This window comes from Corythoichthys intestinalis, chromosome 16 (assembly GCF_030265065.1).
Source record: "Corythoichthys intestinalis isolate RoL2023-P3 chromosome 16, ASM3026506v1, whole genome shotgun sequence".
NCBI lineage: Eukaryota > Metazoa > Chordata > Actinopteri > Syngnathiformes > Syngnathidae > Corythoichthys > Corythoichthys intestinalis.
Genome location: NC_080410.1, coordinates 5,717,814 through 5,737,533, shown reverse-complemented (window position 1 = coordinate 5,737,533; position 19,720 = coordinate 5,717,814). Strand labels below are relative to the sequence as shown.

The 19,720-nt window shown below is 38.2% G+C and overlaps 1 protein-coding gene across 1 annotated transcript in view; it reads left to right on the top strand.

Moving 5' to 3' along the window:
* The first annotated feature begins 57 nt into the window (after nucleotides 1-57).
* The window catches only part of trip10a (thyroid hormone receptor interactor 10a), a 77,710-nt gene continuing 58,047 nt past the window's right edge, over nucleotides 58-19,720 (top strand). Inside the window, exon 1 of the mRNA XM_057860990.1 lies at nucleotides 58-413. Within this exon, the coding sequence (XP_057716973.1) occupies nucleotides 390-413 (24 nt within the window). The 5' untranslated portion in view covers nucleotides 58-389. The remainder of the gene's footprint in view (nucleotides 414-19,720) is intronic.

The following is a 19,720-nucleotide window of genomic DNA, read 5'->3' as shown; positions in this document are numbered from 1 at the left end:
ACCGACGACGTGCGCGTCAACGCACAGCACGTACGAGGACGCGCACGCCGTTACAGGCGGGACGTGGCCTTGCAGTCAAATTTGAGTGCGCTGGCCCTTTAAGATTTTAAGGATTTGGGAGTGACGCGGATATGAAACCCAGTTAGTTTATCCTTTCCTTCGCTATGAAAACTATTTGGACAAACTAGATTAACAGCTGCCTGACGGCGTTAATTACACAATTATGTTGCCGGTTTACTCGACTTGTTGAAGGACGCGAGCGACGCTGCGTTGTGCCACGACGGGTGGAAAGTGTTCCACCGCCCGCCTTTCAGGGATTATACTCGGATAACTTTGGAGAAGTTCTTTGTATTCGGGGCGGTCGAGTGGGCTTGGCCAGCGGGCTGAACATGGACTGGGGCACCGAGCTTTGGGTGAGTTACTGCCGAATAACCAACGCGGTTCGGAGGACTCGTGTTAGCTTTTTGGTTACGTTTGGCTAGCTGCTAATTACGTTATAATTACTTGGCATGCTACGTTCACGGTCACTACGAGTTTTGGAAAGTTAGTCCACGTTTGCACAATGACACATACAGATCCACTCACTCGCCGGTCACTTCATTAGGTACACGTGATGCAAAAAAAAAAAAAAAAATCTGTGTCCATTTTGTTAAGAGCTCGTCACAAGTTGTGCATAACAATGTCCGAACGTTAAAACCATGGTAATCAAGAACATCAAAGTTGTCACGTCAGCTCTTTTATGTTCTTGCATTTAAAGGACATTCCGTTGATTCCTATAATTTATAGATGGCTCGTCTGAGAATACTGTGCATTTCCTTGTTGACGCTTGGCTTCCATAGAGATGACACCACACACTAGGGGTGGGAACCTCTGCGTACCTCACGAATAGATAAAAGTATCGACCCTGAAATGTATCTGTGTACGATATTTGATTGTAAAAATTTTCGATACATTAGTTGTTTATGCACGACCACAGGTCAACGAATATGTGTTTTCACAGGTTAAATTTGATGTTGCAGTCCTCTTGATCGTAATGAACCTCTGTGAAGTTGCCCCCCCATCAGATGCAAATTTATAGAAAAATTGTGTCATTCGTTTGTGCTTGGGTTGTGCTGTGCTGAGTCACGTCATTACTTGAAATTAATATCTCAAGCCCCCCCCCCTTTACTGCAAAATGGACCTGAAGAGGTGCCATTTGTTTGTGCTACGTTTGTGCTAGTTGTTGGGACAGTCACCTTCACTTGAAATTAATATCTCAATATCTCCAAAATGATAGCAGCACACAAGAACATTTTTGCAGCACAAACCAAGCACAAAACAATTAAATAATTTTACTATAAATTTGTCTGTTGGGATGCCCAACTTCATGGAGGTTCGTTATGCTAATAGAGGATATTTTTGGATTTTTCTCGTGTACTTGTTGGCTGCCATTGACGGTGATAGGCGTCCAATTTGTTTTGCCTGGGAGGAGCAAAGAAACATAAAAGGTCAATCGCTATTAAGTGCAGGAAATGATTGGATTTTGGGTCGCTTACAGTACTTGAGTTACTTCCTGTTGATTATAGGACATTGATGGGTCACTTCCTGTTGATTTTGGGGTTTTTTCGGGGGTACGCTTTAATCTTTGGGTAAAGTTTTTTTTTTTTTCTTTGTCAAAAATAATGGAGAAACGCTGACATAGTTAATTTATTTTAAAAAATAGTATTGTCAAAATTGTATTTTTTTGAAAGTTCAACAATATTCAGTATCGTGACTAGTCGCGGGCCGGTATGATATTCTTACGGTATGATAACTTGAAGACAAAATATCCAATTAAATCTCTAAAATGTGTTATTTGGAGATATCTGGGTTAAAAAAAAAACAAAACAAAAAACTTTCCATAGACCAGGATATTTTCAAAATATATTAGCAAATTGGAACATAATTATTATGTTAAGTTAAAATAAAAATAAAAAAAGCAAACAAAATATTCTAAATAAAATTAAAACAATTGCAGGCCTATAGGTGAGTTTAAACCCACAGCCAAAACTCCAAATTATGACCATCAGAACAAAAAAAAAAATGTTGCTTTCGTTAGTAAACAGCCGCCATCTTCAAGCAGTAGACTTCTTTAGAAAGCTCTGTTGTAGTGATCCTAATTAACTTTTTATCTAAAATACTCCTAAATCGGCAAAATCTTGATTTGAATCTATCTTTAAATAATGAAAGTTTAAAAACTTTGACATGTCGAAAGTAGACACAAGGGAAATTATTGAATAACGGCAATTTTAACAGCTTTATCGGTTGATTCACAACATTAAATTTAACTTGATACTGAAATAGTAGTATGGTTTAGCCTGAGAGCATTTTGAATAATTTTGGAAACAAAACATTCAAAACATTAAAAGCGGAGGCATATTGGAGGCATTGACCTCCGCAAACATGTTTTACATGTTGGTTGGCCTTCCTCCTCTAAGCTGCGGCCGTCTGTAACTTTTTTGTAGCCAAAGTCTTCCCATACCAGCGATTTCGGTTTCTCGATGGGGAAAAGTTCAGGAGTTTCACCTCCTCCAGCCATCGTGTAGCACAGCTGACTAACTGACACTAAGCACCAACCGGTGAGGGAGGGTTTAGCCTTACAGCTGCAAGCGAGGGATTTCTCCAAGCATTTTTGGGACATAAAAAAAAATGCTAATACAGTGGGGCAAATAAGTATTTAGTCAACCACCAATTGTGCAAGTTCTCCTACTTGGAAAGATTACAGAGGCCTGTAATTGTGAACATGGGTAAACCTCAACCATGAGTGACAGAATGTGGGGGGAAAAAAACAGAAAATCACATTGTTTGATTTTTAAAGGATTTATTTCCAAATTAGAGTGGAAAGTAAGTTTTTGGTCACCTACAAACAAGCAAGATTTCTTGCTGTCAAAGAGGTCTAACGTCTTCTAACGAGGTCTAACGAGGCTCCACTCGTTACCTGTATTAAGGGCACCTGTTTTAACTCATTATCGGTATAAAAGACACCTGTCCACAAACTCAGTCAGTCACACTCCAAACTCCACTATGGCCAAGACCAAAGAGCTGTCGTAGGACACCAGAGACAAAATTGTAGACCTGCACCAGGCTGGGAAGACTGAATCTGCAATAGGTAAAACGCTTGGTGTAAAGAAATCAACTGTGGGAGCAATTATTAGAAAATGGAAGACATACAAGACCACTGATAATCTCCCTCGATCTGGGGCTCCATGCAAGATGTCACCCCGTGGCGTCAAAATGATAACAAGAATGGTGAGCAAAAATCCCAGAACCACACGGGGGGACCTAGTGAATGACCTACAGAGAGCTGGGACCACAGTAACAAAAGCTACTAAGGGTGTAACGCAGGAGTGGGCAAACTATTCCACAAAGGGCCGCAGTGGGTGCGGGTGTTCATTATAACCTATCAAGAGGAAACCTTTTCACCAATCTGGTGTCATACAAGTGCAATCATTTGATTGCAATCAGGTGCATCTTGTTTCCCCGGACCTATTATTGGTTAAACTGCCTGTGCTTGATCAGTTGTAACAAAGACCAGGACCCACTGCGGCCCTTGAGGACCAGTTTGCCCACCCCTGGTGTAACTGTACATGTATTTGTATTGAAACGTTTCGGTACGTGGTGCTCAGTTCGGAACGGAGGCGTACCGAACGAGTTTCTGACGTAATGTAACCCTTACTTTTTGAGGCTGTGAGTCGATCGGGTTACAGTTTCTTTGTGTAGATTATATTTACTCCGTCTTCTCTACTATAATGAGGACCAACACGGTAGGACAGTAAAACCCAGAAACGTCAACGGCGCGACAAGGTGGCCGCCGCGAGAACGCAGTGAAACGCGGGCATTAAAGTCAATCAGCCAATGCACACCAGTCGCAGTGCAGCCGTGTGTTAGACGCGTCCCAGAAGCGGCTCAACACGACGCATGCGAAAAGAACGGCAGAGTTTATTATTTGACGCGAGACGTGGCCCTCCTGCGTCAATACTACTAGCTAGTATCGGGCAGACTGGAAGTCAGTCGTGTAAAAATAAGGTGGATCCGGTCGATTTTCAAACTAATATGCAATCGTAACCCACTTTTTGAGTCCATCAGATCTCTTGAGTGGTAGATCAGGGCACAGTTGACTTGTCTTTGTTGATTTACTGCTGTCTTCTCTGCTATAATAATAACCAACACGGCCCCGTGTTCAATACAAAACCCTCCTACCTCAACAAAACAAGTAGGAACTAATATTCACATCGGAACTAAAGTTATACAACATAAAATATACAATATAAATGAATGCTACATCACATTTGTAAAATATAAACACATAATAAAATAAATAATAGCCCATTTAAATGAAATAAATTGAAATGAACCAGAACTCCTGTAATTAAATAATAAGAATAATACACAGATCCTGTTTACACAATGAAATTTATTAATTTTTGTGTGGTGCTTCAACTTGAGGAAATCCACCAATAAAGCTTTTGAAAACCGTTCATAAGAAAAAATTATTCAGGCATTTTCATTTGTAAAATACATGTTAAAATCTTTGTCATTGGGATTGCTTTTCTCTTTAGCACAGGACTTTTTTCTTCTTTCTTTCAGAAAGAAAGCTGACCAATACGCAGGGTCTGAAAGGCAAATTGTTGTTGGATTATCTTTAAATACCCGCTACTTTTTGAGCAGAATTCTAGCTTTGTATAGGCTAATGTTCCTATTGTTGAAAGATGTGTAATAAACAACTAGCGCATTTATATTTTGCATTTTGTTTTCTTACTGTACCGAAAATGAACCGAACCGTGACCTCAAAACCGAGGTACGTACCGAACCGAGATTTTTGTGTACCGTGACACCCCTAAAGGCTACTATCAGTAACAAAATGCGCCGCCAGGGACTCAAATCCTGCACTGCCTGACGTGTCCCCCTGCTGAAGAAAGTACACGTCCAGGCCCGTCTGCGGTTCGCTAGAGAGCATTTGGATGATCCAGAAGAGGACTGGGAGAATGTGTTACCGTCAGATGAAACCAAAATTGAACTTTTTGGTAGAAACACAGGTTCTCGTGTTTGGAGGAGAAAAAATACTGAATTGCATCCGAAGAACACCATGTACACTGTGAAGCATAGGGGTGGAAACATCATGCTTTGGGGCTGTTTTTCTGCAAAGAGACCAGGACGACTGATCTGTGTAAAGGAAAGAATGAATGGGGCCATGTATCGAGAGGTTTTGAGTGAAAATGTTCTTCCATCAGCAAGGGCATTGAAGATGAGACGTGGCTGGGTCTCTCAGCATGACAATGATCCCAAACACTGTAGAACAGATGTCTATTACATACTAAAACTAAAATGAGTACACGCTACAGTCTTCAAATGTAAGGGTTTCAAATTGCACCGGGATTAGGTTGGTGCATGAATAAATAATCATTTTTAGCAAGGTAGGTTGACACAAAGGGCCAAGTTCTCAAAAAATAAAACCATAATTTGCAAGCACAGGTTTCTAACGCCATAATGGAGGGGGAACTACAGTACATTTTTAACAACATATAGGCACCCTGAATTCGTAATTGGCTGATTGGTGTAAGGAGGGACATCAGTTGTAAACACAAAATCAAATCAATAACAAAACGGGCTGAGTATTGACTTTTAAAATGGGAAAATCTTGACTTAGCCTTTGACAAGTATGTTCGAAGTATTTCCAAAAAAAGTGTTTAATTTCTGTTGAAATATTAGGGACATTTAACGAATACTTGAAGTGCAATTCTTACATATGGCTCCTTTTAATTTTATTGCTGCAACGATTCACTCGAGTCATTCGGTTAGAAAAAAGTTTCGAATGCAATTTTGCTGCTTTGACGATTTGTTTGATTCGACTAACGTTGTAATGGTTTGTTTTTAAAGTTTTTGCATTTAGTTTATTGATTTGGAGGGAAACACTGCACTCTAGTGGCAACAGTGAATATGACATATCTAACATAGCTGGATGCAGCTGCTGTTAAGGCCAACATGAGGTTGTAAGTTTTATGTTTGAGCTAAAATGATTGTTTATGCATTTGCAATTTAGTTGAGGGTTTTATTTTGCAGGTTTGTGGGAATATGCGTTTGAATGATTTGTTAGGAGCATTGTAAAAAAAAAAAAAAAAACCTAGCAATTTATAGCATTTAAGATAGCGGACGTTTGCTATGTCAGTTAGCCAATTGTAATTTTGTTGTACTTGGATCCTCATTTATTTTTCATACCGTTTGAGGCTAAGCTCAGGTATTTTTAGTTTTAAATGCATTTATTGCTCTTGTGAAATAAAAGTAAATTCTGCATGGTTTAAAAAAACACTCAGGAATTTTATATTCGCATTTAATGGTCTTTTGAAAGTGCAATCTTAGCAAGCCTTTGTTGTAGGCCTGCACAATATATCATTTGAGCTTTGCCATTGCAATGTGTGCATGCGCAATAGACACATCGCAGGCATAAGCGGATTTTCAGGGGGGGGCAAGGGGGGGTCAGGCCCCCGGTGGCCGAAAAGTATCATTGCATGAAATTGACTTTCCTAAATATATAAAAGTTGTAAAGCAATAAAACTGCAACAAAAATGAATGAAATGAACAAAAAAAAAAAAAATTTATAATGCCGTCAAAATGATTTTTTCAGCAGATTATGGGAAAAGCACCTTAGGCGGTCATTTTCAACAACAACAACAAAAAAAAAAAAATTAGGGGAGGGCAATTTTATTTTTTAAATGAAAAAAAAACAAATACAGATACATTTATTTATAGATAAATTTTTGATTGAAAATATATTTTTTTGATTGAAGCAACTTTTTTGGGATTGAATGATTTAGACACAAATGTCCTCCCCCAAATATGGCCCAAATACAAAAAGGATTGCTTCAATCAAATAAAACTTTTTCAATGAAAAATTAAGTGTTCAAATGCCAAATTTTTCAATCTTAAATATTTTTTTTGCATTCAAAAATGTTTTTTATGATTGGAATTTTTCTTTTTTTGATTGAAGTGATTTTTCTTTTTGAAAAAATATATATTTTGAAGCAACTTATTTTTTCATTGAATAAGACAAAAATGTCCTCGCCAAGATGTGGCCCAAACAGAAATCAACATCACTTCAATCAAAAACGTTGCTTCAATCCCCCCCAAAAATTCAAAGAAAAATACCTTTCACATGCACTTTTGAGTTTCAAATGTATTTTTGCATTAAAACACTTTTTAAATTTTTATTTTAATTGAAGCGACTTTTTTTTTGTTGAAAATATATATTTTGATTGAAGCAAATTTTTTTTTATTGAAGCAACTTTTTTTTTTTTGATTGAATAATAAAGACACAAATCTACCTTCATATGGCTCCGCCTAGGGCCGACATGTCCAAAGTCCGGTCCGGGGGCCAAATGCGGCCCGTGGTCAAATTTCATCCGGCCCCCAGCCTCCGTCATAAAATCAATAACGTCTGGCCCGCACTCAGACTTAATAAATTGGTCAGCAGTACTGCTACCAGCATATTAATTGGCTTACACACTAAATGCTGCTCCTCATTGACCCACTAAAAGGCAGCAGTACTCTAAGCAACATTACCCCACCTTACCCTTTATTCCCCATTTCTAAAATGACGACCATCAACAAAAAAAAAAGTTGACTGTGACGGCCGACGCTTCAAGGATAGGTGGAAATTGGACTACTGTATTTCTTCTCTAAAATATGCAACAACTGTGTCTGCATCATTTGCAAAGAGACAGTCGTTGTTTTTAAAGAGTTCAATGTGAGGCGATATTAACAAACAAGACACGTTGACATGTACGACAAGATTACAGGGAAGATATGTAGCAAGAAATTGAAGCAACTTGAAGCTAGTTTAATTTTACAGCAGCAGTATTTCGCAAGAGCCTGAGAGTGGAAAGAGAACGCCACAAAGGCTAGTTGAGAGATTGTTGAAATAATTAATTTAGGGCTGTCAAACGATTAAAATTTTTGATCGAGTTAATCACAGCTGAAAAATTAATTAATCGTAATTAATCGCAATTCAAACCATCTATAAAATATGCCATATTTTTCTGTAAATTATTGTTGGAATGGAAAGATAAGACACAAGACGGATATACAGTGGGGAGAAGTATTTGATACACAGTCAATGGGAAAACCCATTGGCAGTGTATCAAATACTTGTTCTCCCCACTGTATACATTCAACATACTGTACATAAGTACTGTATTTGTTTTGTTTATTATAACAATAAATCAACAAAATGGCATTAACATTAACATTATGTTAAAGCGATCCATGGATAGAAAGACCTGTAGTTCTTAAAAGGTAAATGTTAGTACAAGTTATAGAAATTTTATATTAAAACCCCTCTTAATGTCTTCGTTTTAATAAAATTTGTAAAATTTTCAATCAAAAAATAAACTCGTAGCTTGCCATTGTTGATGTCAATAATTACACAATGCTCATGGTGCTGAAACCCATAAAATCAGTCGCATCCAAGCGCCAGCAGAGTGCGACAAAACACATAAAAACGCAAGTAACAAGTGGACATGACACTGTGCTGTCATTTTAATCTGTTTGAGCGGGGCATGTGTGTTAATTGCGTCAAATATTTTAACGTGATTGATTAAAAGAATTAATTACCACCCGTTAACGCGATAATTTTGACAGCCCTAAATTAATTAAAAAAAAAAAAAAATAAAGCAAATGTGACACACACAATGGCTTGCTAAAATTTGCTTAAATATATTGTTCTACGTAAAGGCCAAGGTCGGCCCTCCACCTTTTTACCACACCAAATCTGGCCCCCTTTGCAAAAAGTTTGGACACCCCTGGCCTAGGGGATTTAATTTTTGACTGGGGTAACTACATTGGCACGACACCGGCGGGCGTACCAAATTCAATGGTTGACGTTCTTGGCGAAAAGTATTGCCTAAGCAGCCTGATTTAGAATTCCCCTAAAGAATGATGGGAAACAAAAAAACATCATTGTCAACTTATTATTATAAATATTCTTGTAAGCTAATTTTATTGCTGACACTGCGTTTCGGGGTCATCAACATGTTGTGCGCCCCCTGCCCAAAAAGTCAAACTCCGCCTATGATCGCTGGACGTGCACTTTTTTTTTTTTTTTTTTTAACTCTTCTTTTACATGATAAAAGCAGCAAGTGTGCAGATCTTGGATCTGTTTTATATACAACAAGCTGGATTAAACGGCATTATATAAATTAAGGATGTCCCCGATCCGATCACGTGATCTGAAATCGGGCCGATCGCACCATTTTTCAGTGGATCAGAATCGGTAGCAAAGGATCGGGTTTTTAATTAACAAAATCATGTTTTTCTGGTTCATGCTTGAACAGCGCCACACCCTCTTCCTCCTGCTAGGCAGTGTGACCAAACTGTTTGTAACGTTAACGATGATTGACAGGTTTGTACTTTGATCTGGCCTGAGAAGCTTCGGTAGCTCTACCATCGAAGTCACAAATATGTCAGGGTTTCCCCTAGAATTTTTTGAAGCTGTGGTGGCTGCAGTGGAGTCGGACAGCCTCACCATGTCGTTCCACGGTGAATGTTTTTTTTGTCCCCCCCCCCCCCCCCCCCCCAAGAACCATAACAGATACATTTTGAAATATTTCATTAGCCAGGCGAATGTCGTGGCTCCCAGCTACGGTACATATATGTAAAATGCGTAGCTGATTACAGCTACGTTACCCTATCTAATAATACAACTCTTTTTTTATTTTTTTTCTCATAGCAATAGTACAACGTACATCTCGTAGTGACCCAGGGGTCGGGAACCCAAAATGTTGAAAGAGCCATATTTGACAAAAACAAACATATACAGTTTGTCTGGAGCCGCAAAAATTAAAAGCCTTGTATAAGCGATGTTGAAAGCAACATCGACTGTGTGTATCAATATCAGCTATATTAGCCCACTGTCAAAATGACTACGTTAGCTACAAATACATAATTAGCCTTCATGATTAAATGTTTATTTTCTCTGCAGTGGATCCTATACAGATTGACGCACCATGTGACTACTCTGTTGTACGAGGCCACCATCCGATTACTCGATTATTCAAACTAATTGAAAGATTAATCGATTACTTACATAATCCATAACTGCAGCCCTATTTAACTATAGTTGTCACTGACAGTGATAGCTGTCCAATCTATTTGAAGTGGGAGGGTTGGTAGCGCTGCCAACCTTACACTTCAAATGGATTGGATTTCTACTAGTGATAAACTCTTTGAAGTTTACAGCAGAAGCATGATAAGAGCCACATGATTGGATGTCTACCATCCTCAATGGCACTGAAAGAGTTAAGAGGATAGTATGCAATGTAATGAATGCACTTTTTTCTGACAAGTAGAAGTGCATTGCTGAGATAAAGACTGGGAGCTCATTATAGCGTTCCTCCCTCGGGCCACGTTTCCAGTCCCTTTCTGTGTGCTTATGCAACCACCTAATTAGTTTTGCCCTACTTTGATTGGACCGCGGTAACACCAGTTTGAAACCGAGATTGTGATTCAGGATTGTTATGTTAAAGTATGCTAGTCCATTTAAAAGTAAATACAGTAGCACCTTAATTTAAGAGTTTAAACCCGTTCTGTTAACACACTCAAATCTCAAATGGTGAAAATTTGTGCTTCTGTTGTCACGATACTAAAATTATCAACTCTATAATCAAAAAATGAAAAATTACACCATATGATTTTTGATAAAATAAAAAAAACCAAAATTAAATGTTAACTCTTTCAGTTGCTCCATTGGTGGTCATAGTTTTTTTTTTTTTTTAACAAAAAAAAAAGCCTCAAATTGCCCCATAATTAACAGGAAGAGAATATATAAAATATACAAATGTATATCAAAAAACAAAAAATGAAGACAATATTGAGTTTTCTATTTTATTATAAAAACAAAACAAAAAAATCAAGGAATTATGTACTGTTTTTTGTGATTTTTTTTTTTCAATAGATTGAGAAAAATATGAGAGAATATTTGCTACCTCTTTTAGTGCCATTGACGATGATAGACGTCCAATCATGTGGTAGGGGTCGACAATATAAATGGCCCGGACGTATATTCAGCAAAGTATAATCCAACAGTGAAGCCTATAATATGACCGTTTAATAGCCACAGCCGTTTTTCTGTATGTGTTTGCTTTATTCTGTGTCATTACCTGCCATCATAAAATCTTAAATGTGCTTTAATGTGTCTGTGTGTGTGGGGGGGTGCATGTGTGCGAGCGTGTATTAGAAAATGCTCTGGAGAAAATAACCTGAAACCTTGAAGTAAACACTTGTGTTGAGTAATTATGTCATAGCAGCCATTAACAGTAAGTTGTCTTAAATGAACTGTTCAAGCAGTAAGTCATTAAATTATAATTATATTATAAATTATATAACAGTCCGTTTGGGCGAATTTATCGTCATTTATCATTATCGAGGTAAATCTACTCAATTTACTGTAATATGGACTTAAGGCCATAACGTTTTCCATAATTGCCTTAGTCATCTCTTTGACTAGCTGGAGGACACTTCCAAAGAGCGGCAAGGGGAGGACAGGAAACTTTGCCCCGGCACGGGGCTCTCCTATGAGCCCGCCTCCCCTGGAGCTCCCAAGAAAAAATGTTGGCTATACTGGAGTGATTATGGATGTGATTATGGAATTGGAGTATAAATATTTGCTCTAGATTCATGTTTTTGCACCGTTTTGCTGGACTTTTCGTCAAATCTACCTAAATAAAAAATTATTCAAGCAAATTGTTCTTTTTCATGATTATTTGGATCAATAACTGACACGTTGACCTGGGCCAGTGGTTTTGATAGTGGGGCCAGTAAACTTAAGGGCCAGTGGCTAATTTCCCCTAATATCTATCCCTGTGTGGCGTCCAGTCATACTTCTGCTGTGAATTTAAAAGAGTTTATCACTAATAGACATCCAGTCATTCGCTGTCAGCCCTCACCTGGATTGGACATCTATAGCACCATCAACGGCAGCCAATCAGTTAACAACCTCTGGCTATCTCCCGATACGATACGATTTGCGATACAATGCTCAGGATAACGATTCTCACAATCTGGCGATACGACAATTATCGATACACGGGTCAGGAAATCAATCTACTATACTATTAAAGAGGAAAATAAGTTATTTCTAGGTGGAAAAATATTTATTTTTTGCACTGTTGTAGACATCCTGTCAAAAACTTCCTCACAAAGTATAAGAATATTTCAAGTACAACATTTCGCTAAGTAAAAACAGCAACATTATTGCAACAAACGAGTGTTTTTTTTTTTTTTTTTAACTCATCGTCTGCCATTGACAATTTGTTTAAAATGGGACTGCTGGCTTTGAATGCTAATGTTTAAGTGCTATTGACTGTGCTAGGCAACCAATTATTTTCATTGAGAGAGGTGAATGAATATTTCCAGTCAAAACTGATTGGGTGTCTAGCCCCATCAATAACAGCCAGTGAGTTAACATAGACAGTATTTTGGAAAATGTCGGTAGCAACTTTTTGTTTCCTTTATTAAACAGCAACATCTTTTTAAAACAATACATATCGATTCTTGGTGGGAACATATCGATAACCTATTGGGATACAAACCATCGCGATATATACCCATATCGATATTTTGTCACACCTCTAATTCAGGACTAATGCAAATTAATACTTACATCATGAAAACACATTTATAGTTTTTTTAATGACTGAGAATGGATGCTGTTGCAATCAAGTATTTACATATCTATAATTCAATAGGCAACCCGACTCCTACATGTTGCTTCACTTTGCTCAAAGATCTGTTGCTCAGTTATTACTTTAGCTTAGTTTTGGTGAAAGGCTGTGCCATATCATACAGTTGCCGATATTACCGGTGTATTTTTGGTGGTGATTTGTATTTTGAAATATTGCGGTAGTCAGGCTGCAGTGATATGATGACATCAGATGTCTCATAAGCTGCAACTTTCTTCCTTCCTGTTGCTGTTCGATGCCGAAATCTAAAAATTAAGGTTAAAGTATTAAATTGCTATGTTATATTTGACTTTTAGGTTAAACACTACTTGGCTAATTTTTATTACAGGCTGAAAGACTGTGAGGTCACCCCTCATGTTCTTGTTATAGTTCTCGTTCTTTCTGTGAGGTTGTCGAAAATAGTGTGTACAATTTAATCTCAGGCAGAAATGACAAAGTTTTCATCAGTTTTTTACTACCAAATTGTCAAAAATACTGCTATTGCAAAGTTTTTCAAAATATCTAATCTAATTTTTTGAGCAATATCGCATACAAAAACACCCTTTGGTGTTTTGCATTATGTATTAACGTTAAAATAACTGTGATTCCCAAAGAAAAGTTGCATGGTTGTTACATATAGACTATGTGTAATCTTTTGTTTTACTTTTAGTTTGGAAAGTACAACTGTTAGTCACAATAAATAGGTAGAAGAAGAGTTGAACAATGGTTTGTAATCACAACAACAAGGTATTCAATCAACATGATGGGAATTGTTTCAAATTGGAGGTTCCCCTCTCACTCGCTCTTATAATGGTTACCTCGACAGTCACTTCTCTCCCTCCTGTCCACTGATGGGGTTTAATCCTGCTGCTATTTTAAGGAGATCGCTGGTCGCTGGTTGAAAGATCAGTGTGTCGGCTCGTCTAACATCTTAGTTAGCGCTAACAGGACCATTTCAGTCATGTAGTCAAGGTTTAACAGGCACCTCTTGCACTTTGTGCACTCAGCCAGAAATAATCAGAGGTGGGTCGTAACGTGTTACATGTACTCCATTGCATTCACTTGAGTAACTTTTTGACAAGAATATACTTCTCAGAGTAGTTTTACTAAGCCATACTGTTTAACTTGAATAGATTTGTGAAGAAAAAACACGACTCTTACTCCGCAACTTTGTGCTACACAAGTGTCATTACATTTTTCCTCTTTATTCTACATATATATATATATATATTTTGCTAGCGATGCCAAGAATAGCTATACCAATTTCACCAAAGAGACATCAATAATGACAATAATCACATGACTCCATTATACCAATCTGACGGTAGCGTGGCATCTTTAAAGCACTGTAAAAATGAAATATTTGACATAGAATGCTGTCCTCAACATGACTTGAAAGTGCGGATTTAAACCTCTCTTCCAGTTTTTATTTGGTGCTGATTGACCACCGGAAAATCCTTTTAATTTCATAATAGTAACTATGAAAGAACTATTCATTATTCAAACTAAGAACTATTTTCTCAAGTAGAGGGCACTCATGCTCTTTGGACAAAGAATGCTTAATTTCTGTCATTTTGTATTCTCTTGGCGGAATTCAGATTTTTTTTTTTCAATTTCTTTGGCTTAATGTGGTTATGTAATGGGTTATTGTACAGTATCACTATAACAACAGTTTGAATAGATAACTTTGTGTTGAGAAAAAAAAAATACAATAAAAAAAAAAAAAATCAAACAAAAATGTGAGAAGTTACTCATTACTTAAGTATTCTTTTCACCAAATACTTTTTTACTCGTACCTGTGTACATTTTGTGGATGACTACTTTTACTTGTGTAATATTATTTTGAAGTAACGCTAATCTTGAGTAAAAATTTTGGCTACTCTATCCACCTATGGGAATAATTTGTCACTAAGATTAGTATTATAGTTTTCTGGTTGTCTCATTATTCACAATTTTGCGCTAAATGCTGCTGCTTTTTTGGTGAAATTTGAAAGATAAATACACTTCAGAGACGAGGGAACCTCAAACCCTTCGGCCACAATCATGTCCCATTAGTTTACTTCCACAGGGTATCCATGGTGTCCTAAAAGTCTTAAAAGAAAAAAAGTCTGAAATCCAATAATTTGAATTTAAAGCCTGAAAATGTCTAAAATCATCATAAAAGGTCTTAAATACAATTGTGAAAGGTCTTTAAAAAAATATTGACTTTTAATTAGAATATGCATGAACTTCAGTCTCGCCTTTAAATGTTTTGATTTATGAGGACGCTATAACGTAACTACAAAGCGGAACTACCTCTGCTGCCCGGTCAGAATTTATCGAACACCACCAGCTGTTGCTGTGCATGTGCAGTTGTGTGTTGACAGCTTAGGGCACTTTCACACTACCACTGTGAATGTTCATCCGAATTCTATCTGGACCAAACAAACGAACTCTGGTTCGCTCAAAAATAGTGCGACTCTGTCCCTTTTGTCACCCTTTATGCTATGGTGCTCGATTAGGGCTGTTGTGATACACGCAGGGTATCCTTGGAAGCGTAAGTACAACGTGCACGCTATTCAAAATCAACAATGGCAAGATGACAGACGATTAGCCATGGCCAAATGTTACTGTGCTTCGCTAAGCAATTGCATTTGTTGCAGTTGTGTTTTGCATGGTGTTGCTGAACGTATCTTGTCAGAGTGACACTGGCATAGACTGGCGGAGCGTCTCGGGGCGGCCGTTTCGCCTCGCTCTCCTGGAAGTGGCGACAATTTGAAAGTCCAAAATGTCGCGAAAGTGAGCGAAAGCGCACCTCTCTAACTTGGGGTACCACCAGTTCCCTTTCGTGGTTTAATTTTCCCCTATGCATTTTTTATATACTCCAGTTCACTCGGCATTTAGTCGGGAGGGAGCGACCTCGCCACTGGCCGAACGGCGACTTGCTATGTTATGTTACATTACTTGCAGTGCCACAGCACCATGCTGTGAGGCTCCATGCTCCCTTCCCTCCCAGGAGGAAGGTACAGTACGTCTTCTTCTATTTGTCCAATCAATGAGTGTGCGTTTCGTCGACGTGACACTAGGAAAGCTCAGTTGTCGCAGTGTGAATGCTGAACCTTTTCAACAACTCATTTGCGAGAGTTTGTGCGAGGTAGCTCTACAACTAGACCCTGGTCCTCTTGGTCTCGTGTGAAAGCGCACTTCGTTAGCATAGCAGTGGAGAAAATGTTAAACAGATCCGAATTACAGTACTTGCATCCATGGTTAAGTGGCCAATCGCCATTGGCTGTAGAATTTGAAAGTCTTGATTCACAGCAGAGAAATTCCTGGTGTTTTCAGTCAGATTAAGCATTTTGTGTTGCAATGTAAAAGAGCTAACACTAAATCTATGTACTTTGCAATTAATTCTCCACACTCCAATTTTCCTTTGTATTTTGTACTTTTTCCAGTGTTGATGTGAGAGGTCTTAAATTGTATTCATTATGGTCTAAAAAAAAGTCTTTAAAAGACGCAAATTGGCTTGTTGAAACCTACAGGGACCCAGTTCCAAAGATGATGCAGTGAAAGTCTGGTTAGCAAACCCATTGTTGGTAGTGCGCCTTTAAAAGGTTCGCTAAACACCAGAAGACTCAGGTAGTACAATACATTACATCCAGTCCTGTATTGTGTTCGCTTTTTCTGTGTTTCAACATTAATTGTCTCCAGAGGGACAAATTTCTTCTGGGCAGTTTGCCAGTGCTGTAGCCACAACATTGATCGTACAATGCAATGCAATAAAACCAGACCTACAATAGAATGCGCGCCCAAACCAGGTGTAAAAATTACTGACAAAAAAGACAAAAACAATATATGACATGACAAGATAAGTGGATGAGTAATGTTTAATACGGGAAAAAAAATGCAAAACTTGTAAGACCAGTAACACTAACTTGAATAAAACAAACACGCTCAAGTCATCTAAACACAGGAAGAAACAAGTCTGGAGTGAGGAACCCTTTAGATGAAAGATCCTAATCTTAATATGAATCATAATTCCTTTATTTTCATTGGGCTTGAAGCACAACAAAATGTAGATCTTGAACAATCTCTGAGAAAAAATGTAAATATAGAAAAATGCTTTCAATGGGAAGGTGCAATAGATTACCTCTGCAAGCAAGACAGTACTTCGCGATTCATCATGCAGTACCGTCTTGCAAACCTCAACTGTCCAACCACTTCTCTGGTCACCTGATGTACGAGCCAATCAAGAGAAAGAGGCGGAAGATTCAGACGTGACGAGGAAGCAACTATCTGGTTGAATAATAATCGTAATGATTGGGGAATTTTCCTCCTTACAAACTTCTCTGTCTTGTGGGTTGCTACAAGGCTTATTTTAGGGCCTATTCTCTTTGCATTTTATCTTCTACCATTAGGATCAATTATAAAAAAAACTAGGGGTGCACGCTATCCATTTTTTGAAACAACAGATATCGATAACTTCCTGCTCCTCAAAGCCGATATCGATAACCGATAATGAATATATAATTTTTAAATGTAAATCCAGTTTTTGAACCCCTGGAGGTTAAAAAAAACTAGTGGTGGATTCAACATAGATTTGCCTTTGACCTAACCAGATTTTTCATGATGACATGAGCATTATTATAATGAACAAAACAAAGACAAGAACAGTCGCGACTTCAAATAAAGTGCCAACATTTATTTTTTCAAATAAATATAATTTGAGTCTATGTCATTGAAGAGGTGTTCCCTGAACAATGAGCACTGAACTAAAACATAAACCCAACAGGTACTGAGCTTTGTCATCAGATAAAAACATTTGGCGCTAGAGGAGAGGAAACTTGTGGTCTTGGTCCATTAAACAACTTAACTTTGCAATTATGGGACCGCAAGCCTATCAATAATCAAAAGGCCTCTCAATAACTTGTAAAAATAACACTTTAAAATGCAAATTGCCGTAGTAAGGTTCATCACTCAATGATAGAAAAATAAGGCCTCTAGAACAGTAACAAAACTTTGCATAAGCCAAGGCTAGGATTCAAGTTAAGAAATACTTACAGGTAAATGTTGATAAATTTAACTGAAACAAAAAGCGCATAAGACTCTTCACACTATCCAAAAGTAAATAACTATGACACTGAAACAAGTTATAAATTTAATGAAAGCAAATTCCTCATTATCAGATATGGTAGAACAAAAAGTATTAATGGCTTGCCTTATAATAATCCATATGAAAACCGCAGTGAGTGAACCCATTTTCAATGAAGCATGAGATTTCGTCTTTGTACAGTACGAAATCCTTATCCAGCCACTGCGACGTCAGACCGTGCAAGCTGACAGAACTAAATTTCCACGTCCATATGTCCGTAGTGAAACTTATGTGCCGTGCATGGTTGCAGAGTTGGACGACTGTGGCAATCTCATTATAATTTGCCGGTAAACATTCATCTGAAAAGTGGCGGCAGCTTGGAATGATGAACCTGGGATGGGCAGCTTCATTCGCAGCTCGCACGTCCTTGTACTCTTTTAAAACACCATCGAAGCGATTGTGATATTTTAAGTGGCTTATTAAGATTCGTTGTAGCTCGACAACTTTTCCCCTCCTCGTGGAACTTAGGCTTTGCATGTGTTACAAATTGCAAGTGAAGCGTTCTCCACCGACCATCAAAAAAAAAAAAAAAACACACAACCGACGCCATGCTTGTTGTCTACTAGCCAGCCGTGCTGCACACTGCCGTCACATAAGCGTTACGTCACAAAAAGGGAGCGCTCGATTTGTTGTAAAACTCCCTCTTCCCAAACCACAAACAGTCACTTGCCACGTTTACATGGAGCCAAATATTCCAATTACAATCGGTTTAGATGTTCAAACCGAATAAATGTGTTCCATATAAACACCTCATTCGGAATGAACAGGCCCAAACCGAATGGAATTTCATTCCGATTCACAGGGGTGGAATATTCCTTTTCCCAAACCGATAAGAAGTAAAATTATATCATGTAAACAGGGAAGCGGAATGGTGTCTGGTTGCGTTCTTTCTGCGTATGCTCCGTACTGACGTGGTGACGTCACTTGGTGAGGTAAGTAACGTCACTTGCAACATGGCTTCCAAGCACAGCGCACCTAATTGGAGTCCGGCGGAAAGATTGTATTTAATTCAAACTTTAAAAGAATTGAATATAATTGCTCGCTTAGACGGGCGTAAAACGAGGAACAGTGACCTATTCAAAAAAGTTCACGAGAGGTTACACGAAGCCGGAATAGACCGGAGCGTTGACCAGATTAGAAACCGGTGGAAAACGCTGACAATCGGCTACTACAAGGCAAAAGAGCAAAACAACAGAAGCTGATACGACCCCACAAACACAACAAGTGGGTTAAAGTTAAAACAGCAGCACTCTGACGATCGATCTCCATGTTTTGCAACGTGACACTTTGTTTTGATTAATCTGCGCATGTCAGACGGCAGTTGTCAAACGTCCTTTCGGAATAAAGGCAGACACATGTAAACGCTGGATCGGAATAGATGAAGTGACATGTAAACAGCTGATCTGAAATTTCCATTCGGAATGATTTGAATCGGTATGAATAAAAGTCAGCATGTAAACGTGGCTACTGATACGTTGTACTAGCAACACAGGAGTGGGAACAAATGCACACATCCCAGTCCGCCAACACCGTGCCATAAATATTATACGTAAATTATCTGTCCTATTAACTCTTTCACTCCCAGCCATTTTCACCAGAGCAAGGCCCTTCGCTCCCGGCCGTTTTTTCTGGATTTTGGCTGATTTTGCAAGGCCCACAGAAAATTCTGTTCTATTGCTATATAAACTTTGAACCCACCAAAAGAAAGATTGTACTCTCTTCTTTCAGCAGAAAAAAAAGTAAGTTCGTATCTATTTCCATTCTTTAGAAATCAGCATTAGAAAATAGCTTAGTTTGAGCAATTTTCCAATTTCTGATGAAAAAACGGAGAAAATGAGCTTTTTGTAAACGCATATATTTCAAA